This window comes from Microcaecilia unicolor, chromosome 4 (genome assembly GCF_901765095.1).
Source record: "Microcaecilia unicolor chromosome 4, aMicUni1.1, whole genome shotgun sequence".
Lineage (NCBI taxonomy): Eukaryota > Metazoa > Chordata > Amphibia > Gymnophiona > Siphonopidae > Microcaecilia > Microcaecilia unicolor.
This window is the reverse complement of record NC_044034.1, coordinates 294,537,108-294,560,930: the sequence shown is the minus strand read 5'-3', so window position 1 is coordinate 294,560,930 and position 23,823 is coordinate 294,537,108. Positions and strand designations below refer to the sequence as shown.

General features: G+C 42.6%; 1 protein-coding gene and 1 long non-coding RNA gene across 2 annotated transcripts in view; one reads left to right on the top strand and one right to left on the bottom strand.

The window, feature by feature from the left end:
* The first annotated feature begins 508 nt into the window (after positions 1-508).
* The window catches only part of PGAM2 (phosphoglycerate mutase 2), a 40,360-nt gene continuing 17,045 nt past the window's right edge, over positions 509-23,823 (top strand). The window contains exons 1-3 of the mRNA XM_030201737.1: positions 509-590; positions 741-1,170; positions 7,978-8,158. Coding sequence (XP_030057597.1) covers positions 760-1,170; positions 7,978-8,158 — 592 coding nt within the window. The 5' untranslated portion in view covers positions 509-590; positions 741-759. The remainder of the gene's footprint in view (positions 591-740; positions 1,171-7,977; positions 8,159-23,823) is intronic.
* Positions 3,914-23,823, bottom strand: part of LOC115469263 — a 57,598-nt gene continuing 37,688 nt past the window's right edge. Inside the window, exons 2-3 of the long non-coding RNA XR_003941978.1 lie at positions 11,695-11,744; positions 3,914-4,709 (exon numbers count right to left, since the gene is read on the bottom strand). This is a non-coding gene — a long non-coding RNA (uncharacterized LOC115469263). The remainder of the gene's footprint in view (positions 4,710-11,694; positions 11,745-23,823) is intronic.

Genomic DNA, 23,823 nt, shown 5'->3' with positions numbered 1-23,823 from the left:
TTTATAGGGTGCATGATATGTACGCTGCACATATCTATTTCTGTAGAGCTTTGTGAAAGTATATTCCACTCTGGGATGCTTGGTGCTGGAATGATATATGATCATACAAGGTGTGGACAGCGAGGTGAAAGTCTGTCTGATGGTTTAGCCTTAATGTGGGTCTTGGTTGAGACGTGTAAGCACTAGATCTCCTGTCTGACCCCTCCCTCTTGTCATTTCAAGACAAGTGGCTGCTGAAGGTCACTGTGACTTTTTTCTGTTCATTATCGCCCACCGCCCCCTTCCTTATTTCCATCCAGAAAAGGGCAGTCAGCTGGGTTAATCTATGCAGCTGCTATTTCTGGGCTGCTCCACTTGTCACTCAGAGGGACATGGGGGGGGGGGGGCACTTATGTACCTCTCTGTAGTCTGATTGGTCACCTGCCACTGTCCTTCTACCCCTGCTGTGGCTTGGGCAGTGAGGTGGAGCTGGAAAGAGACCTGTATAAAAGTACTCATGCCACTAATGAAAGGTGCCAGTGTTTGGGGTAGGGGGTGAAGTTGAGGGGCTTTAAGGAGAAAGAAACATCTGAGCTTGGCCCCAAGAAAAGGCAATAGAACACTGTCTTATCTGGTCTTAATACCTAAAGAATAAAAAGTTTAACTGTTTAGGCCACTTTTTCCAATTAATTTTGTATGTACTAACAGCAATCTTTGCTTTTAGTTTAATCATTGTGCCCATCTGCTTTATACATTGTTAGGAAGAATCCCTCTCCCACCATGCCTCACCGTCTGGTCATTGTTCGTCATGGTGAGAGTACCTGGAACCAGGAGAATCGCTTCTGTGGCTGGTTTGATGCTGAGCTGAGTGAGAAAGGCTCTGAGGAGGCCCTGAAAGGGGCTCAAGCTGTAAAGGAGGCTGGCATGCAATTTGACATCTGTTATACCTCTGTCCTGAAAAGGGCTATCCGCACCCTCTGGTACATCATGGACACCATCGACCAGATGTGGCTGCCAGTGGTAAGGACCTGGCGACTCAATGAGCGGCACTATGGGGGTCTGACTGGGCTCAACAAGGCAGAGACTGCTGCCAAGCACGGGGAGGAACAGGTGAAAATCTGGAGGCGCTCGTATGACATCCCCCCACCACCCATGGATGAACAGCATCCATATCACAAACTCATCAGCAAGGTAAGTAATGGCTCTTCCTCTTTGGGGAGAAGAGCCACTTCCAGTTCCTGTTTGCTTAATTTAATGATTAACACACTTTTGATTTACACTTTCAATTTCTGCATAGTGGCAATGGATAGTAAAGTTCAGAATGTATTCCTTTTGCCATTTATTTCATCAGAAGATGACTGTTCAATGATGTTAGTCATCATGGGCCAGATTCTATATAAGGTGCTCAAAATTCCACATTCAAATTTGGGGGCACACCTAATTTATGCATGCAATTTAATCGGTTAATGAGCCAATTAGCGCTAAGAATTGGGCGCTAACAACCAATTATTGCTGTTAATTGGCAACTAAACTATGTAAGCCACATTGAGCCTGCAAATAGGTGGGAAAATGTGGGATACAAATGCAATAAATAAATAAATAAATAAAAATTTGGATTTACGCACATATCTTGCAATGTGCTATTCTACAAAGATGTGCATGTAAATTCTATAGTGCTGAACTAAAAGGGGGTGTGACTAAGGGAGGGGCATGACCAGGTCAGGGGTGTTCACTAGAGACGCGTACAGTATTATGGAATTTGGGGGATCTGAGCCTAACTTACATTCCAGGATTTACACCAGCTTTTAGTTGGTGTAAATGCTCATGCATGCCTAAAAGTTGGGTGTGGATTCCAGAGGTATGCGCTGTTCTATAAATGGCGTCCAACTCGGGTCACCAATTATAGACTAGCGCTAAACGTGGTTTTTGTTTGGCACCCAAATTTGGACACCATTCATAGAATTCCCCCTCAAATCCTACCACTCAACCCACTGCAATCCAACAAGGAGTCTGAATCAGTCCTGATTGTATATCCATGGGATGAAAATTCAAAATCCAGGCCTTGATGAAAGTGTCTTCTCCCTCTTCCCAAAATTTTTGTAAATATTGTAAGCCACATTGAGCCTGCAAAGAGGTGGGAAAATGTGGGGTACAAATGCAATAAATAAATAAATAAATAAATAAATAAATAAATAAATAAAATGGACTAATGTCAGCTGATAAATCTTGGCTCAGCCTAAAATATCTACTTGAAGTCCTTCTAAGCAAACTTCAGCTTCCTATGACAGGAGTTAGCTGTGTTAAAAAATAAATAAGTTTTATTGTTCCTCTAGTGTAATTTAGTAATTGTTTCAGTTTAAACCCTTTTATTCAGGATAATCCCACATTCTAGTATGTTCTCAGTTGGAATGGAAGTTGTGGCTAGTTATGCTGATAGCCTGTGACATACATTGTAACTAGGACCCAGCAGAGCATGAGATGACATTAGATGCCCAGTGCTCTTTTTCACAGATTGTTTGGTAGACATTGCTGCACTGGCCCAGTCAAGCAGACAGCTGGACTTGTTTTTCACTAGATAGAGTCACCACACACCGTGTATTCAGTGAAGTTTTTTTCTGCCTTGTGTTTTTTTTCTCCTCTCTTTTGTTGTTGGTGGTCAGGTTGTGGGTGATTGTAATTGTTGTAGCCCCTGTGTTTGGTTATTAGTCCTGTTTGGGGTGTTTAACACTGAGGCATTACCTTCCACTTTTGTAGTTATTTGTGAGTGTTGTGGTTACTTAAATGGTCATGGATTTGAAACACTGCCTTTCTGTGGGTACAACCAAAATGGTTTACGTAGATGGGCATAATCGAACGGGGCGCCCAAGTTTTCATGAGGGCGTACTCGCAGGACGGCCCTGCAAAGGGGCAGAGAAACCCGTATTATCGAAACAAGATGGGCGTCCATCTTTCATTTTGATAATACGGTCGGGGACACCCAAATCTCAACATTTAGGTCGACCTTAGAGATGGTCGACCTAAATGTTGAGATGGTCGACCTTAGAGATGGTCATCCCCGGTTTTCAGCCATAATGGAAACTGAGGACGCCCATCTCAAAAACGACCAAATCCAAGCCCTTTGGTTGTGGGAGGAGCCAGAATTTGTAGTGCACTGGTCCCCCTGACATGTCAGGACACCAACCAGGCACCCTAGGGGGCACTGCAGTGGACTTCACAAATTGCTCCCAGGTGCATAGCTCCCTTACCTTGGGTGCTGAGCCCCCCAAACCCCCCTAAAACCCACTCCCCACAACTGTATACCACTACCATAGCCCTAAGGGGTGAAAGGGGGCACCTACATGTGGGTACAGAGGGTTTCGGATGGGTTTTGGAGGGCTCACATTTACCACCACAAGTGTAACAGGTAGGGGGGAGGGGCCTGGGTCCGCCTGCCTGAAGTGCACTGCACCCACTAAAACTGCACCAGGGACCTGCATAGTGCTGTCATGGAGCTGGGTATGACATTTGAGGCTGGAAAATTTTTTTTTTTAAGTTTTTTTTTTAGGGTGGGAGGGGGTTGGTTACCACTTGGGGAGTAAGGGGAGGTCATCGCCGATACCCTCCGTTGGCCATCTGGTCAGTTCGGGCACCTTTTTATGGCTTGGTTGCAAGAAAAAATGGACCAAGTAAAGTCTGCCAAGTGCTTATCAGGATGCCCTTTTTTCCATTATCGGCCGAGGATGCCCATCTCTTAATCACACCCCAGTCCCGCCTTCGCTACGGTGCCGAAACCCCCCCGTGAACTCTGGTCGTCCCCGCGACGGGAAGCAGTTGAGGACGCCCAAAATCGGTTTTCGATTATGTCGATTCGGGCAACCCTTAGAGAAGGACGCCCATCTCCCGATTTGTGTCGGAAGATGGGCGCTCTTCTCGTTCAAAAATAAGCCTGATATACTATCACATGTAGTTGTTATCTAATGATAGTTAGCAGGCAATGTATTGAGCTACAGTATACTTGCTTACCTCTATTGTTTTGATAAGGAGCACCTTTATCATTGTGGCAAACAGTGACTTGCTACTACCCTTTTTCTCAAGGGGCTTAGATCAGCTTTGGTTTCTGAGACATTTGCTATCCAGAAACAATTTAACAAGAAACTGCTGGGAACTCCCTTTCAAACATTTCACGTACCAAACCAGGGGTTGCCAGTTGCCTCCAGAGCTGCTTGACTGGGCCAGTGCAGCAACTTCTGGTTCTAATTTTCCAACCGCACCCCCTAAGAAAAGCAAGGATAATGTCATATTTTTAGTAAGATAATTGTAGTGCGCATGAAGGAACGTAGAGGTTAAAGCATTGAATGAGAACTCAAAGGAGCTACCCACCATGTTGCTCAGGGTCATTACTCACTTCATGACCCTGAGCTTGTTACCCAATCTCCTGGCATCTCAGTTCTAATTCCAGCTCTGCCACTCACTATGGTCTTGGACAAGTTACTTCTATCTTCCTGTACCTGAGTGCTAATCCCAGCTATGTCTGGTTAATTGTTACATTGATGCCTCTTCATGTGCTTGGACGTTTTCCTGCAGGTGAAGCACCAAAAATAGTTTTAGGGTTTCTCAGCCTTGGAACTAAAATGTCTTTTGAGATTCTGTTTGGAATTAAGGTTTCACATAGAATCAAATCATTCACATGCGGAAAACAAAATTCTGCCAAAGCATTCTGAGTCTCCAAGGGAAGTGGTGAAGCTGGTGATCTGCATTAAAAGAAATAGTAAGGTTTTATACATTCAATACAAGTTTTTTTCAATGTGGCAGTATGTATTCACTCAGGTCAACCCAAATAGGCTGCACTAGCCCTGTTTCTCTCCTCCCCCTCCCCCCATTGCATGTATTAAGATGTAGCTGCATTTTTCCTGAGGAAATCAGAGCTACAGCTCTATGAATGCAGCAGGTGCAAAAAACAAAAACAGGATGAGCCATTCTGGGTTGACCTAAGATGAAGTGGCAACCCTGTTCCCAAGGTGGGTTCAACACTGACAAGCAATAATAGTAAATGCTCATAAACAATAAACAAGAGGGAAGTCTTGCTGCATTTTAAGAGCCAGTACTAGCAGTGGCGTACCAAGGGGGGGGGGGGTCCGTCCCGGGTGCACGCCGCTGGGGGGGGGGGGGGTGCCGCGCGCCTGTCGGCTCCGCTCGTTCCATGCTCCCTCTGCCCTGGAACAGGTTACTTCCTGTTCCGGGGCAGAGGGCGCACGGAATGAGCGAAGCCGACAGGCGTGTGGCACCCCCCAGCAGGTAAAAATGCACCCCGGGGGTCCTTTCGCCGGGTGTGGGGGTGGGGGTTGCATCGGCGATCCGCCCCGGGTGTCAGCCACCCTAGGAACGCCACTGAGTACTAGACCTAATCCTGAGAACTTCGATCACATATACTAAGAGCCCTGTTAGGTGCGTGCTAAATGCTAGAAACACCCATATATTCCTAAGGGTATCTTTAGCTTTTAGGTTTGCTAATGTTTAGCATGCACTAAAAATGCTAGTGTGCTCTTAGCGCTGCTTAGTAAACAGGGCCCTACATGTGTTCTCTACAGACATGCATTCTAAAAAATTTAGTACATGCTAAATTGATGTAAAACAACCAACCTACTAATTAAGACAAATTCCCCCAGATTCTATATAGCGTGACCTAAGTTACGTATGCAAATCCAGTTGTATTCTGGATTTGTGTGCGTAACTTCATTTGCTAACAAGCCAATCAGCGTCAATAATTGCCACTTAACAAGCAATTATTGACACTTATTAGCATTAATTAGAATTTATACGTACAACTGTCTAAGCATATTCTGTAATGTGATGCGCGCAAATTCTAAATTACATAGTTGAAAAGGCCCTGGGCATGGAATGGGCAGGTCATGAGCATTTCTAAGATCTATCCACTTTGTTATAGAATACACCTGCTCTGCGTGTAATTTAGGTGTCAACATTTACACCAAGTAAATTTAGTCACGCGGACGGGCATTCAGCGTATTTTGTAAACAGCGTGGAAATTTAGGTGTATTTTGTTTCGATGCCGATTTTTTAGGCGTGATATATAAAATCTAGTCCATTGTGTCAATCAGTTTTAACATGCAATAAATTTTTTTATTAAAATGAATGTGTTAACTGAACTGAAAAAAGTGTCCAAACATCTGGAAAAAGGGTAAAGAGAACCAATAACAAACTAAAACGTTTGCCCTATGCACAACTCTAGTATATCCTATTATAAGGCTTAGTGATGGGGCTAATCAGGGAAAGTGCAGAGCTGACATCTGGCACTGGCACAATGAATGAGGCCGTCTCACAGCTGATGACATCATAGTTTGCACTTCTAACATTGGTTTCCCTAGACTCAAAGCATGCTGTGGTCAGTTTGTGACCCTGTATTGTGCTTCAGAGGGACCAGAAGGACTGGGAAACAGTAGCACAGTTTCACTAGAGGGTTCCATCTCATACCAGATCAACTGCATAGGGCGATCCAGGCCCATTTCACACAGAGAAGGGAAAGAGATTTTAGGATTTAGCTTAGGCTTTTTTTTTTTCAGAAGTAGCTCAAGGCCAGTTATATTCAGGTACACTAAGGAAGTTAGAGTTCTGATTTTCCCAGTGAATTCCCTAAAGAAAGCAGAATTACAAATCCATGCATGCAACGGGGCAAAACCAGGACTGGATCATCCTGTTTGGTTGTCTTGGGATGAGACGGCATCTCTATTTTGCTATTTTGTAAAGTTAAAAATGGAGATTTATATCTGTCTGAGTAGGCAGAAATAGATCTTGACAATTATCATATGTGGTCTTTCTTAAAGGAATAATAATACCTGGATTCCTAAAATATTGACTTGTCTGATCCTTGGCTTTATATTGCTTCCTAGCCTTCTTCCTTTCTTCTTTTTTCTATCTTATTTCTTAATTTTTAACTTTTGATGTCTGCCTTTTATTTAGGCCAAACCTATTTTTAAAACATCTCCTTTCCTGAAGCCTCTCTGCAGCATTTGCTATTTTCTGATGCCTGCATGGGAGGGGGAGCAGAAAAGGGCTTCTGATAATGAACAGTACAGCAGTACCACAATTTATGAAGTCATGCAAGCAGGAACAATCAAGTACACAGAACTTTAAACACTAATACTTTGTCAGGGTCAGGGATGAGGGAAAAACTGAAACATTTAAGGATTTCATTTTCCAGGTAACTGAGGGACCCTTTTACTAAACTGCATTAAGTGCTAATGTGTACTTAACTTGGGGGAAAAAAGGGTTTATCACAAAACACTTTAATATGCTAATTATGCACTATTTATTTTTTAACAATATTTTTCGAGAGGAGACATGTCATGGGTAGAGAATGGGCATGGAAGTGTTATCCAGCTAGTGTACGCTACCTGGATAACACAGACTTAACGTGGGAGCGCTTACAGCCTCCTAAATAGGAGGTGGCAATTGCTTCTACATTAATATTTTTTGCATATCTTGCACACTAATGGAAATATTAGCACTGGATCTGCAAAAATAAAAAAAAGCTCTATTTTAGGAATGTGCTAGAAATGGGCTTAGCGTGTGGGACAGTCCCACATTAAAATGTGCTAAGCCCATTTCTTAGTGCATCTTAGCAAAAGGACACCTGAATTATCTAAACAATTTTAAAAAAAAATCAACATTTTTTGGAAGTCCTAACATTTTCATTCAGTGTTTTGGTTAAATTAGAGGTCACAGAAGATTTATAAAAGGGAGAACATTTGTTGAAGTTGAGGATGCAGTGGGAGGGAATACAGGATCTGGTAATGTTCTGGCACTGAATGGGGTCAGATACACACATCCACTGTGGAGAACAGCTGCCTGAACTCCTGGTACTTTAGCCAAAAAAACTGACCATTTCCCTTCCTTTAGTGCATGTCATGATCTCATGAACATTCTGAGTTTGGCATGTTTAAGGGTTGAGGGTCTCTGACACAATATTGTTCACTCTTCCTCTTTCCATTGTGGTTTCTCCAGGAGCGGCGTTATGCTGGTCTGAAGGCTGGGGAACTGCCCACATGTGAGAGCCTGAAGGACACCATTGCCCGTGCCCTACCTTTCTGGAATGAGGAGATTGCACCTCAGATCAAGGCAGGCAAACGAGTGCTGATCGCCGCCCACGGAAACAGTCTGAGAGGCATCGTAAAGCACTTGGAAAGTAGGCACCTTATAGCTGTTTCTTCATGCCTGTATTGAAAACACCTTGGGACTAATTCTATAGAGTGGGTACCAACATTTAGGTGTCCAGTGTGCACATAAACGACCTGAGTACTGGCATATATGTGTGTGTATGTGCACATATGTGCATAAGTGCCAAAATTGTGGCTATGTACTAGTTCATAAAAAGGCACCCAAATGCGATGGCATGTACTTTGAAGGCAGAGATACACATGGGTTGAGTGTGGGTAGGGCACACAGTTACATACATAAATTATAGAATACTATAATGTATGCACGTTTTTCAGCAAGTTAGGCACAAACACACCGGCCTTAGGGCTAACATACATACATGTGCCGAAATTATACTATTATTCTAGAAAGGAAAGTAGGTTCATATTTTCCTTTGTAGAACAGGTGCCTCAAAACAGAAACACCATTACAGAACTGCACTCTGTGTGACACATTATAATATCACAAAAATCTCAACTGAGGAGTAAAGTAAATGTAACTTTACAAAAGGGGGAGGAGGAGTATCTTCAAGCAGAGCTCATAAGTTCATATAATTTTTATATAAGAGAATAATTAAAAATTGTGGAGGTTTTTTAAGCCAATGATAGAAGCAGACAGGTGGAAAACTGAAATACACCTGCATATAATCTGAGGCCTTTTCCTCCCATCTTTAAAAATGTATTAAAAAAGTTATTTAATGAAATGAACTGCAATCTGTCAGTTTAAAATACTGTACATGTATCTAGTGAAGTTTTGTAACATGGTAATATCAGAACTGTGAAGTCTCACTCACACTCTTTCAGCCTCTTCTCTCACTCAGTGGCAGTACACTGATCCTGATCATTGCTTTTATGAGAGACAGGCCTGAGAGAAGAAAAGCCAAGAAACCCCACCAGTAGAAAGAAATCTGAGAACACCTCCCTGTAATTTGCCTGCCCCTGTCCCATCCCTTTTTCCCTGCAGCTAGAAGTACATGCACTTTGAAATGTGTGGTGTGCAGAATTTTTAACCACTGGAAAGCAATTTCAACTTGGAGAATTTACCCAGCCAACTGCTTAGTTACCTGGGCAATATTATCCTCATATTGTCTCCTGGTACCAAAGAAAAGCAAATATTTTAAGCTGCTTTTTTTCATTTGCAAAGCAGTATGACATTTACATCTTTCTATGATTTATAGCCCGCATACACCATTTGAAAAATCTCCTTCTTTGGAATAAGAAATCCCACTGATTGGAACAGTGCAACTTTGGCATCTCTGTAATATGTCTATAGAGCATATTACTATCTCTGAATGCCGACACATATCCAGGAAGGACTTACTGTATACAGGGACTAAATTCATAGGTGCCAGCTCTGTGGGTGCTTGAGCACCCCCATTATTATTATTATTTGTTACATTTGTATCCCACATTTTCCCCACATATTTGCAGGCTCAATGTGGCTTACACAATACCATGAAGGCATTCGCCAAGTTCGGTACGGGATAAGTACAAAATGTTATAGTGGGATAGGGAAGATAAGATTCAATCAAGTTGGGTTTGAGGTATAAGGGTTTGTTAATGTCCAATACAATCTTATTGAGTTACATTCAGATACATTAGGTATTTTACTGTGCCTGGAGGACATATAATCTAAGTTTGTACTGGAGGCAGAGGAGAGTTAAGTGAGCTGCCCAAGGTCACAAGGAGCAGTAGTGGGATTTGAACCTGGTTTTGTTGTGCTCTAACCCCTGTGCTATTCTTCAACTTCAGTGCTGTAAATTTCCTAATTAAAATTTGCTCCCCCTTGGGAGCTCTGCTGGTAGTGAGTGCAGGTGAGTATGACTGATACCAAGAGTTTTCAGGGCTCGGTGGCAGGAGATCCATTACTGGCTATGAAGTGCAGTGGGTAGACACTTATGGGCTGACTGAGTGCACCAAGTGGCCCTTTTCTCTTGATATTTTGGATGTTTCGATAATGTTGCCTTGCTGTCTTGAATATCGTTCATTCTAAGTGCCTGTCTGATACCAAAGATGACATTAATGCCAGTTATTGGCTTGACCTTTCTGTCTCTCCTTTCCCTGAATGAGAGGTGCACTCCAGAACAGAATATAGCCTACAGCAAAAGGGAAAGATTTCTGAAAGCAACAGTGGGGTGTCAGGAATTAATCCAAGGAAATAACACAGCATTCCCTCCACTGCCCACTGATGGCAAAGGATTAGAAGTTCTTGACTGTGAGGGACTATTCTCTGTGGGCTAAAGGAGTACACTCACTTTGAGTGCTCAGCATTAAAGGGATTTTCTTAGGCTGGTGTTTTCCATTCATTCCTGCATTTCTTAACAATCCCCAAGTATTCTGGGTTCCTAATGTCTCTATACACATACTATTTGGATATTTCATCCTGGCTGAAGCCAAAAGAAGTGGATCTTGGTTCCAGTTAAGTTTAAGTTCTCAATTTTTGATATACCACCTCTTTTGAAGCACAAATCAAGGTGGTTTACATATCAAAGGTGTGAGCAAATCCAAAAATCCAAAATCCAAAAAAATAAATATGACTATTCAGGTACTTGCACTGTCCTTGGTGGGCTCACAATCTTAAGTATATTGTACCTGTGGCAATGGAGGGCTAAGTGACTTGCCCAGAGTCACAAGCTGCAGAGGGAATTGAACATGGTTGCCCAGGTCCACAACCTGCTGCAACCATTAGGCTACTCCACTGTTTTCTATCAGCCAGATTCTCACTAGCTAATTTGGGAATGGGTTTCACAGATTATTTTTCTTTGCTAAAGTTTCTGCATGGACAGGCATGAGACTATCCGAGACTTTGGGTCTATCTACAGTCAGCACCTATTGTGAAATACTGACATGGACCCTCAAATACACCCACCCAGACCGAGCCTTAGCTCTTTCCTCTCTTTCTCACTTGCACTCGCCCCACTCTCTTTTTCCTTTTCACTGATTCACACCTCTTTCACTCTAGCACATGTAGACTCATGGGTTGCCTCATACACATATTTTATCTAATCTTTCACTATACACATCTATTCCAGTCTTCCACTCATTCACAAATAAAATTGGATAAAATTGATTTTTCAGTGAGGGCTGGAAGTCATGATTGACAGTAAGGTGGACAGACTAAGGACCTTCTCCTGTAACTTGGCTTCATGTTAATGCCTGGAGAACAGCTGTTACTTAAGTCTGACCTTTTTGGAGCAAGGAAATCTCAGATCACCTAACCCTTGCAGTTATCTGACCCACAATATAAATAAACTCTGCAAGTTGCCTTTACCCTCAGTCAGGAGAGCTCTCCTCTACTCTAATTCTCAACTGGAAGATTCAAGAAGATTGGAAGAAGAAAGAGAAAGTTGTTTTTAGAGCATAGTTACCAGGCTGCAGCCTAATGCAGTGAGCTGAGACAAAAACTGAGCCCTGCTGTAAAGAAGAGTTAATGATAGCCACAAGTCACAAGATCTCCTGCACCACCCTAATAGCAATAGCATTCAAATCACATGATAGAAAAAATAGATTCTCCAACTGCACTTACCTCCATGAAAATCATCCATAAATGTCCCCAAAGGCAAGCTTGAAAGAGATCTAAAAAAAAAAAAAAAAAAAAGAAGTCTAAACTGAATGGCTGAAACTTAGCTTCAAAATAATCTGCAAAATCTTCAGCTAAATGTTCACCTGTCTCACAGCTCATAGAATGAGAGAGGAAATAATGTGATATTAAAGAGTTCTCCTTCCTGCTGGCTTTGTGTGCTGAGAAGTGGGCTAAGAATATGGCCCATGGTGAATGAGAGAGGGAGAAAAAATTAAAGTAGTGAATGGTTTGGCCCTTTTGCCACCCCTAGTATCTTGGTCTGAGTGCCTCTTTAGGGGTGATGGAAGGCATCATTGGGCAGAAGGGCTTAAATGCTGTTTGCTCTGTTAATACAATAAACTACTGTACAGACCTGTGAAGTGCTTAGTCACAGAATTTTTAAAACTTTGTTGTCAAATTCTTTATAACTATAATATAGAGATCAGGCATAACATGGCATTGATGTGCCTAACATTTAATTGCCTGCAGTTACACCAGCCATTGAACTGGCCTAAGCATGGGCACCTAAGCACAGCAGGGATGCATGTAAATTACCTGTGTAAGGGGGAGCCCTGCCTATGTCCTGCCCCTGTGTATGCCCTCTTGCAAATATTTGCCATGAAAATTAATTTGGTATTTGCAGAATAGCACCCAAGCACTCTGCTAGCATTTACTGTATGCAGGTATGTCTACATAAAAGCACGTAAGCAAGGGCTAGTATCCTAGACATTTACATACATAACACCTGGATTGTAGAATTACTCTTTTTATGGGCATAGCAAATGCCTGAATATTGCCATTAATAGAGAAGTCACGCATAGAAATACAGAAAAAAACCCAAAGTTAAATATACAACCAGACTCCCAGAAGGATTGTGTCATTTCTCTCCATTTCCCTTTTCATAGTATGGGTCTAATTTAGTGTACCTATTAGTAATCATCTTTAGAAAAGGTTCCCAAAGTTGCTTCTTAATGGGAGCAATTTTATGTTCAGTTAGGATGGAAAATGTATGCTAGCTATAATGTTTGCATAATATGCTTGTTGCATTTGTAATTCAGGGACTAGTGAATGTCTTCGAATGGGTGGTGCCTTCAAGTGCAGCTTCCTACAGTACTGGCAACCACTTGGCTCCCTGTACATTTTATTCATGAAAACTCTTAGTTCCCAAGATTGTAGGAACCTGGCTGAGGTTGTTGTAGCTTCTACTGGGGCAATGGCACCATGAAAACATGTGCAGTTATTCTACTTTTTTCTCCCCATTTTATACCCCTCCCTCATCACAATGACAATCCTTGGGAAGGGCTCATAGACTGTGGCACCTTCCCCCTATCGGTACATGTGCTTCCTGTCCTTGTGGCATCCTCAGACCCTGCTGACCCAAGGATTGTATTTCGAAAGAGAACCCAGATTTCCTGCTTAGCAGCACCCAGCACTGCCCACTTAACATGATTCTAAATGACCTCACTTCTGAGGAATGGTGTCAGATCGATGTCTAGGGACCTAGTTCTTGCAGAGAAACTGAAGATCAGTCCTAGTTTCTTGAATCTCCCTTCCTGCTATCACTTTCTCAACAGTAGTACTGATGTCAAAGGAAAAATAGAGCTACTAAATTACCCAGTTCCATGATATCCTATCACTATGCAGTATGGGACTAGCAGCATGGAATGCAATGGGTAGAGTCGGGGACTATAAATCCCACACTGCTCTGGGGTAAAATTCAATACCAGGATTGGCCAAAAAATCTTCCTTCTGGAACTGGGTAACTTGGCATCTCTGAAAACAGAACTATCACAATGTTGTCTAAGGTATCATTCAATAAATAGTTGCACTAAATTCATACAATATACTCAACAACTATTGCACTTATATTTATCTTTATTACATCAATTAATCTCATAAACTAAACAATTGTTGTCTAAAATCCCCATATATCTAACATTCATTCAATCATTCACTCTAATTCAAATCTAATATCAAAAAATTGTTATTACCAACTCTATAACATTAAAATTCCTGGAGTCAAAGTTACATTTATAATCTTTTAACAAATTATACTCTTATCATTAACAACACGGGTGTGAAACTTTGTAAATAGCTCTGTCAGTCCAAGCACTTTTTCTTCTTTGCGATCTTGTCTGAACTGGTGCAGGCTCTCTGTGGCCGTGTGAAAATCAATTCGTTAATAAAGTCAATTACCCATCACAGCGGGTTTAAAACAAAGCCTTATAGTCCATCATAAACCCTGACTGATTTACTAAATGCTGTACTACTGAATGACAGCAGTTCCATTCACCGTAACTCCACTCCTCACGGGACTAATGTTGAATCTTTTCCTAGAACTTCAGAACTGCTTCACAGAAGCTGTCATCTCTTATGTTAACTGAAACAGTTGTCCTCAGACAGAACTACAGATACCGTCAGATGGAAGTTCAAAAACCAAGACTGCCAGAAAGTCTGGCTCATGAAAATGAGTTTCTTGGCAAATTTGCCATTGAACAAGAAACTTTTAATATAATTTGGATTATGCAGTAGTTGCCATATCTTGGACAGTTTTATTCCTTATAGTATCCAGGTTATACACAAATTTTAATTTGTTCATAGACCAGTGGGGTACGAGGGCGGGGTGGTGGGGGTGGTCCGCCCCGGGTGCATGCTGCAGGAGGGTGCAGGGAGCAGCTGCACGACTTTCAGCTCCGCTGGTTCCCTGCTCCCTCTGCTGTTACTTCCTGTTCCGAGGCAGAGGGGGCAGGGAACCAGTGGAGTCGACAGCCACGCGGCTGCTCCCAGCACCCCAGCAGGTAAGAAGAATGCATCCGGGAGGGGGGGACTTGGAGATGATACACTGGGGGGGGGGGGGGTATGGTGATGCGTTGGGGATGGACGCTGCACCCGGGAGGGTGTCATGCTGCACCTGGTGGGGGGGTGCACAGTGGCGATACTCCCCAGGTGGCAGCAGACCAAGGAACGTCACTGTCATAGACTCTTTTAGGTTTTCACCTACACTCCTAGTTCCTCATTTTTAATATTTTCTATTCCTAGCCAGCATCATAGTTCTTGCAGTCCATTCGAAGAAGTCTGCTGTTTGCCAGCCCCCTCCCCTAGTTATCATGAGAGGGAACCAATCCTGTTTTTTTTAAATTTTTTTGCTAACTACTAGTCCTGTGATTTCCACACCCAACCAGCTGGAGAGGCACCCTAAATGTGCCTGAGCTAGGTCTGCATCCCTTGGGTCTCATCTTTCTGAAATCCCTCCTCCCTTTTCAAGTTATCTGGTCAGCTCCTCTCTTTAAACTTAGAAAATGAGAGCAGAAATACCATATGGCCTATCTAGTTTGCCTAAGAACATAAAAACATAAGAGTTGCCCTACTGGGTCAGTCCAAGGGTCTATCTAAGCCAGTATCCTGTTTGTAACAGTGGCCAGTCCAAGCTACAAGTACTTGGTCGAGTCCCAAAAAGTGTTAAGCTTTTATGCCACTTAATCCCAAGGATAAGCAATGGCGATCCCCAGATTTACCTTAATAATGGTTTATGGACTTTTCTTCTAGGAATTTTTCCAAAACATTTTTAAACCCAGCTACCTTAACCCCCTAAGTCTATATATGGCAGTAAAAATTGCATGCACTACCTTAGGCATATGCTCAATTTGCATGTGTAATTTAATTGCATAGGAAACCAATTATACACAGTGTTACAAAACTAGGCAGGACCGTGCCTAATTTAGGTGCAAGGACTTGCACCAGGCTTTAGTTGGTGTAAATCCTCATGTCCATAATTGGGTGCTTATCCCAGCACCAATGGCTATTTTATAAACAGCACCCAATTTAGATCGCTTTTTATAGCACTCATTTTTTTAGGAATGATTTTTTGGCACTATATACAGAATTTAGTCCTAAGTGCTTTTACCACTTGCTCTGACAAAGAGTCCCAGAGCTTAACTGTATACTGAGTGAAAAAAGATTTTCTTCTATTTGTTTTAAATATGATACTATGTAAATTCATGGAGTGCCCCCTAGTCTTTGTACCTTTTGAAAGAATAAGCCATTGATTTACGTTTGCCTGTACCACACTCTATTCATGATTTTATAGACCTCAATCATATCTCCACTGAACCGCCTCTTCTCCAAGCTGAACAGTCCTAATCTCTTTAGCTTTTCATCATATGAGAGTCCTTCCATTCCCTTAATCATTTGCTCGCCCTTTTCTGTACTTTTTTCAAGTTCCACAATATCTTTTTTGAAATGCAGCGACCAGAATTGTACAAGATGCAGTCTCCACGGAGTGATACAGAGCCATTAGAATATTCTTTGATTTATTCTCTATTCCTTTCCTAATAATTTCTAACATTGTTTGCTTTGTTGGCCACCACCACACACTGAGCAGAAGATTTTAATGTATTGTCCAGGATGACCCCTAAATCCTTTTCCTCAGTGGTGATTCCTAATGTGAAACCTAGCATTATGTCAGTATAATTTAGGTTATTCTTAAACTTCATTTGCTACTAGCTGCCCCCGCTGGCATTGCTCTGCAATAGGTTAGTACTTTGTAACTGAGAAAAGCAAGGTTTATTTGTGTGTAATAACACTGTATAAGTATGTATTTTTAACTCATTTATGATGTGGAGACTCTTGATATTCATTCACTGAGTTGCAAGAAAAATTGCTTTCTAAACGTTGAGCATTTCACTGTCTGGTTTCTTGGACTCTGATAGCAGCTTATATTTGTCTTTGGTACTGAAGTCGTATTTCATTTTCTTGTTGGTTTTCAATATTCCTTATCTGAGCTTGCCTTTCCCTTTGATGCACAAGTTGCCTTTGATTTTCAACTGACGTTTCATTAACTCTTAGTTTAGCCTGCTTTTTTAGCTTCTCTGCAAGCCGTATTTCATTTTCCATTGTAGTTTCAACCTCCCTGGATAGAAAACAAACTATTTAGCATATTGATTCATGACTGGCTCAAAAACTATGGTCTGCTTTACATATGTCCTACGTTAAGTGAGCCTTAAACACTGACAGTGCTGAGGGATGTGGAAAAATGGCTGAGTGGGGGTGTACTGCTGAGAGTGAGTGTGAATGGGTATGTTAGAATGGGTGCATGTGAGTGAGGGTGAGGGAGTGCTACTGAGGTGTTGTACTGTTGAGAGGAGGTGTGAGAATGGGTGTGAATGGGGGGTGTGGTACTGAGGAGGTGAGAATGTGTGAGTGGGGGTGTACTGCAGAGGGAGTGGGTGTGAGTGAGTGTGAATGGGGGTGTACTGGTGAAGAGGGTTTGAGTGGGGGTTTTCTGCTGAGAGGTGTGTGAAAATGGGTGAGTGAGTGGGGGTGTTTTGCTGAGGGGTGTGTGAGAACGGGTGAATGTGTTTTGTTGAGGAGTGTGTGAGAACAGGCATGTGAGTGGAGGTGATTTGCTGAGGGGTGTGTGAGAATGGATGAATGTGAGTAGGGTGTAATGCTGAGGGGTGAATGTGCGTGGAGGTGTGCTACTTTGGGGTGTGTGAGAATGGGTGTCAGTGAGGGGGGGTGTGGTACTGAGGGGTGAGTGTGAGAGGGGGTGTGCTATTCTGGGGTATGTGATTGGGGTTGTTTTACTGAGGGGTGTGTGAGAACGGGAGCGTGTGAGTGGGGTGTTTTGCTGAGTGCTGTATTAGAATGGGTGAGTGTGAGTGGGGTTGTGTGAGAATGGCTGAGTGTGTCTGGGGTGTTTCACTGAGGGGTGTGTGAGAAAGGGTGACATTGACATTGAGTTTAATACTCCCTTAAATCAGAAAAAAAAACGATCTCACCAACTACTGCCCAGCTGTGTCTATCCCATTAGAAGTAAAACTGATGGAGAGCTTGGTGACTAAACAGCTTATGGACTACATGGACATAGTAACATAGTAGATGATGGCAGAAAAAGACCTGCACGGTACATCCAGTCTGCCCAACAAGACAACTCATATGTGCTACTTTTTGTGTATACCCTACTTTGATTTGTACCTGTGCTGTTCATGGCACAGACCGTATAAGTCTGCCCAGCACTATCCCCGCCTCCCAACCACCAGCCCCGCCTCCCACCACGGGCTCTGGCACAGACCGTATAAGTCTGCCCAGCACTATCCCCGCCTCCCAACCACCAGCCCCGCCTCCCACCACAGGCTCTGGCACAGACCGTATAAATCTGCCCAGCACTATCCCTGCCTCCCACCACTGGCTCTGGCACAGACCGTATAAGTCTGCCCAGCACTATCCCCGCCTCCCAACCACCAGCCCTGGACAAGTTTTCAATATTACGTAATTCACAATCTGGATTCCGATCCCACCACAGCACCGAAACTGTCCTAGTCACCCTCCTGGCCAAATTCAAGGAGGAGATAGCCGTAGGCAAAAGCATACTCCTCCTCCAGTTCGACATGTCGAGCGCATTCGACATAGTAAACCACAACATATTACTAAGACTGCTAAGCCACTTTGGGATTGAAGGAAATGTAATCAACTGGATCAAAGGTTTTCTAACCACCAGAACTTACCAAGTAAAATCAAAGTCAAATATATCACCACCATGGAAAGCAGTCTGCGGCGTACCCCAGGGATCACCACTATCACCAATACTCTTCAACACGATGATAATGCCACTAGCACAGTCCTTATCCAATCACGGCCTTAACCCATTCATTTATGCAGATGATGTTACAAACTACATCCCCTTCAGATATGATCTGACAGAAATAGCCAATAAAATCAACGATGGCCTTAACATCATGGACTCCTGGGCTAATTCATACCAACTGAAACTAAACACTGAAAAAACACATTGCCTCATCTTATCCTTTCATCATAACAAGTACAAACCCACAACCATAAATACTCCAGGACATACCCTCCCTACCTCAGACAGTTTGAAAATACTCGGCGTCACACTTGATCACAATCTTACTCTTGAGATCCAAGTAAACTCAGTAACAAAGAAAATGGGGAGGTGAGGATAGTGCTGGGCAGACTTATACGGTCTGTGCCAGAGCCGGTGGTTGGGAGGAGGGGCTGGTGGTTGGGAGGCGGGGATAGTGCTGGGCAGACTTATACGGTCTGTGCCCTGAAGAGCACAGGTACAAATCAAAGTAGGGTATACACAAAAAAGCAGCAAATATGAGTTATCTTGTTGGGCAGACTGGATGGCCATGCAGGTCTTTTTCTGCCATCATCTACTATGTTACTATGTTACTATTCAATGTGGAAGCTCAAACGATTAAAACCTTTCTTCCCAAGAGCAACCTTTCGATATCTAATACAATCAATGGTCCTAAACCATGCAGATTATTACAACAGAATCTAAGCGGGCTGTAAAGACCAACTCATAAAAAAACTCCAGACCGCCCAAAACACAGCAGCCAGGCTGATATTCAACAGAACATGCTTTGAAAGTGCCAAACCTCTTCAGGAAAAGTTGCACTGGCTCCCAATCAAAGAATGGATCACCTTCAAAATCTGCACCTTAGTCCACAAAATCATATACGGCGTAGTCCCAGGATACATGACAGACCTTATAGATCTGCCAATAAGAAACAAAGTCAAATCATTAAGATCCTACCTAAACCTACACTACCCAAATTGCAAAGGACTGAAATACAAAACAACTTACGCATCTGGCTTTTCCTACATAAGCGCAAAACTATGGAATGGCCTCCCAAAAGCTATGAAAATAAAGCACGACCACCTGAACTTCAGGAAAACACTACAACCTCTTCAAAATGGCCTACCCCAACGACCCCACGTAAACCTCTTCACCCAGCAAAACAGCATGACTATAATCGTACTGGACAACACGCAATCTTCACCCCTTGCAACCCTCCACTTATAACTCATTCGATCACGATACAACCTTGTATCTGTTATCAACCGACTGGGCAAACGCCTTGACGGTACTATGTAAGCCACATTGAGCCTGCAAATAGGTGGGAAAATGTGGGGTACAAATGCAATAAATAAAATAAAATAAATAAAATGTGGAGACTGGATCTCTACTTAGCACTAACCTTGCTTTTCCGATCAATGTATTTAGGTTGATTTTCTTCATTAGTTGTTTTTTTTCAATCTAGCAAGTGCCTGCCGTTTAGCTTTCACCATTTCCTGTCAAAACACAGTCTTCTTGAAGAGGGTATTAGAAAATGAGAAAGGGACATCTGCACAGCTGCTGTCCTTGTGTCTCCCCACCAGTCTCTGAGCCCTCACCCTGTCCCAAGCAATTTGTCACTTAGCAACAGCAAGAAAGTTGTTTGTTGCTTAGCAACAGGAAAAAAGAACTCTGCAGCCTATTCATTGAATGGATGGAGGTATTGCTGGACAAACAAACAAACACACATCTGCTTTATATACAGTGCACTCCATTTAAGTGCACGTCGGATAAGCGCATGCTCTGTTTAACTGCATACCGTACTTCGGTCCCGTTTTTGGCGCCATCAATTTCTATGGGGACAAACTTCGGTTTAGCGCACCACTGATAAGTGCAAGATTCGCTTATATGCATGATTTAAGACTGCTCCTCTGTAGGAAAGACTCCGCATAAGCGCACGCACGGAATATGGAAGCCGATTGGCACGTGACAAAGGGGCAGTAAATTTGAAATCTCGTTGGCTAACTGCCACAGGCAGAATAAGCGAAAGAATGTTGTTAGAGTGTATACTGGAGTTGTCGTCGTCGTCACGCAACTGTAAGACTTTAACACTGGCTGAACGAATAGAAGTTCTTAAAAAATTAGAAAACAAACAAAGTCAAGCATCTATTGCTAAAGAATATTGTGTCAATCCCAGTCAAATTTCACGTATCTTGAAGCAGAAAAATCAGCTTCTGGAAGACTGGCAAAACAATACAAATCTACACAGGAAACGAAAACAGGCGGGAAAAGCTGAGGATGTAGAAGATGCTCTTCTGTGGCTTTCTCAAGTCAGGAACAGACAGTTTCCTTTCAGTGGTCCACTGCTTATGGAGAAAGCTAATCAGCTAGCTGAAAGTCTTGGACTAACTGAATTCAAAGCCACTGTTGGATGGTTGGAAAGATGGAAGGAGAAAAACAACATAAAAATCAAGAAACAGCATGGTGAAAAACAAGACGCTGATGATTTTGGTGCTGAAAATTGGGTTGTTTCAGTTCTTCCTACCATCTTGAACGAGTTTGCACCTTGTGACATTTTCAATGCTGACGAAAACGGTCTCTACTGGCGAGCGATTCCTGATGGAACACTTGCATTCAAACAAGCCAAAACTACAGGAAGTAAAACGTCAAAGGACCGACTGATGATCCTCCTTTGCTGCAATATGGATGGGAGTGAGAAGTTGGAACCACTCGTCATTTGGAAAGAGCAAACAGCCCTGTTGCTTCAAGAATGTTAAGCGACTTCCTGTGTCATATGAGGCTAACGCAAATTCATGGATGACTGGGGAAATTTGGAAGCAGTGGCTAAAGAAGTTAGACACTAGAATGCGGGCACAAAAGCGTCAGATTTTGTTGCTTTGTGATAATTGTGCTGCACACAGTGATGATGTCAGGCTGTCTAACGTCAAGGTGGTCTTCCTGCCACCAAACACTACCTCTCTGATCCAACCTATGGATCAGGGCATAATAGCCCATTTCAAACAACATTATCAGGCTCTTGTGCTACGTCGTCTGATGAGCGTTATAGATGACCAGACTGGCAAGGATAAATGTGCTGTTGAATTGGCTCATAATCTATCGCTGTAGGATTCCCAGACGGGATCCACCCCAGGATATTGAGGGAGCTCAGAGAGGTTCTGGCGGGTCCTCTTAAAGATTTGTTTAATAAATCCTTGGACACGGGAGAGGTTCCGTGGGACTGGAGAACAGCGGATGTGGTCCCTCTTCACAAAAGTGGTGATAGGGAAGAAGCTGGAAACTACAGGCCGGTAAGCCTCACTTTAGTTATTGGAAAAGTAATGGAAGCGATGCCGAAGAAAATGATAGTGAATTTCCTGGAAGCCAATAAGTTGCAAGATCCGAGACAATATGGTTTTACCAAAGGTAAATCGTGCCAAACGAATCTCATTGAATTCTTTGACTGGGTGACCGGAGAATTGAATCATGGATGTACTATAGACGTAATCTACTGATATTTCAGCAAAGCTTTTGACACAGTTAGAAACTTGACAGGCTGAAGATAGGACCCGACGTGGTAAACTGGTTTAGGAATTGGTTGATGGACAGACGCCAGAGGGTGGTGTTTAATGGAATTCGCTCGGATGAGGGAAAGGTGAGTGGTGGAGTGCCTCAAGGATCCCTACTCCAGTGGATCTCTACAAAGACTCAATAGGTCTGCCTAGCTCAAGGCTGCAGCAGAGATCCACTGGAGCAGTTACTGCCAGCCAGGAGTTGGCGTCCTTATCCCCTGAAGAAGCCCCTCGATGAAACGGGTCCGTCGGGTGTGGATGCCTGCCCAAGATGCTGCAGCCAGCTAAGTGGTTTTTTTCTTTCTTTTTTTAAGACTTTGCAACCCTGTTGTTGAAGCACACTTTAGCAAAATTTAAAAAATAAACAAATATCGACACGTTGGGAAATCCACGCACAGGGTGGACCGGGGGATTTTTAGACCGATAATTAAAGAAGCCATGGTGACATTCCTTTTTTGAAAAATTCCAGCAGTCTTGCTGTGTGTCACCTTTTCTGAGGTCTTTTCCCACGTCTTTTCTTATTTTTCCCTGCTGAACATATAGTGTGAACAGTCTCGTTTCTGGATTATTGTTGTGGTACACAGGCTTGAAGCGAGTCCCCCCCCCTTTTTTTTATGTTAACTGCATTTATACCCATTTTCCAAAGTAATTTGGTTCAATGTGGCTTACAAGGCTAAAATGAAAAGCATTAACATATAGTTGGTCTTGTTTACATTGCTAGATTGAGAAAGATATGTCCTGTGTGGTGTTGAAGATTTCAGTTAATTACTCTGGGGTAAAATTTTCTAAACAGGAGGGTTTTGAGTTGTTGGCAGAAGTTTGAGTAGGTGCTCAGGGTTTTTAGGGCTTTGGGTAATGAGTGCCACCATTTGGTGCTTTGATGGGAGAATCCTGCCGTGTACACTGACTAATATATGAGTTTCTAGTATCTTGGGTAATGAAATGTTAGAAAGTTTCTTACTCCTATTTTTGTGTTTCTCAGTGGTAGATTAATCAATTCACTCATGTAAGCTGGGGTGGCACCAAAAATTATTAGGTAGACCATGGTGCATAATTTGAATGCTATGCGTACCTTAATTGGGAGTGGACTTGCTCTGTCGAAGTGTGATTTTATGAAAATCAGTCTTGCAGTTGTGTTTTGGGCCATTTGCAATCTTTTCAGAACGTGTTCCTTGCAGCCTGCATATACTCCATTGAAATAATCTATATGAATGAGTACCGTTGTTCGCACTAACATGTGGAATATCTCCCTGGGGAAATAACTCCTGATCCTCCTCAGTTTCCACATCATTTGGAACATCTTAGATACCACATGTGCAGCTTCTGTTTTAAATATTAGTTTCTGATCTATAACAACCCCAAAGATCTTCAAGTTGTCTGAGAGAGAGTATACTGTCCCATCTACAGTGATATTGGAAGAAGGGATGTGATCATATGGAGATGTTACAACTAAGAACTGTGTTTTATCTCTATTCAACTTGAGCTTGAATGCCATAGCCCATGATTCCATGGTGTTTACCCCTATTCTGATCCTATCCATGATTTCACTCATTTCATTTTCAAAGGAGATATATATGGACACATCATTGGTGTATATGAATGGGTGAAGACCCTGTTTTGCTAGTACCCTAGCTAATGGTATCATCATAACATTAAACAGTATGGGAGAGATGGGGGAGCCTTGGGAGATTTCACAGACAGTTCTCCATGAGGATGATATTATATAACCCATTTTTAACTTGATATGATCTGGCAGTTAGGAAGCTCTCAAACTATCTAAGAACTTCTCCTCCAATCCCAATTTCATCCAGTAACCGAAGTAGGATTTGATGGTCTACCTTGTCGAAGACTGATGACATGCCAAACTGTAAGAGTAAAATCTTTTTGCCAAGGCTGATTTTTTCCTAAAATTGGTAATGAGTGTAGTTAGAACTGTTT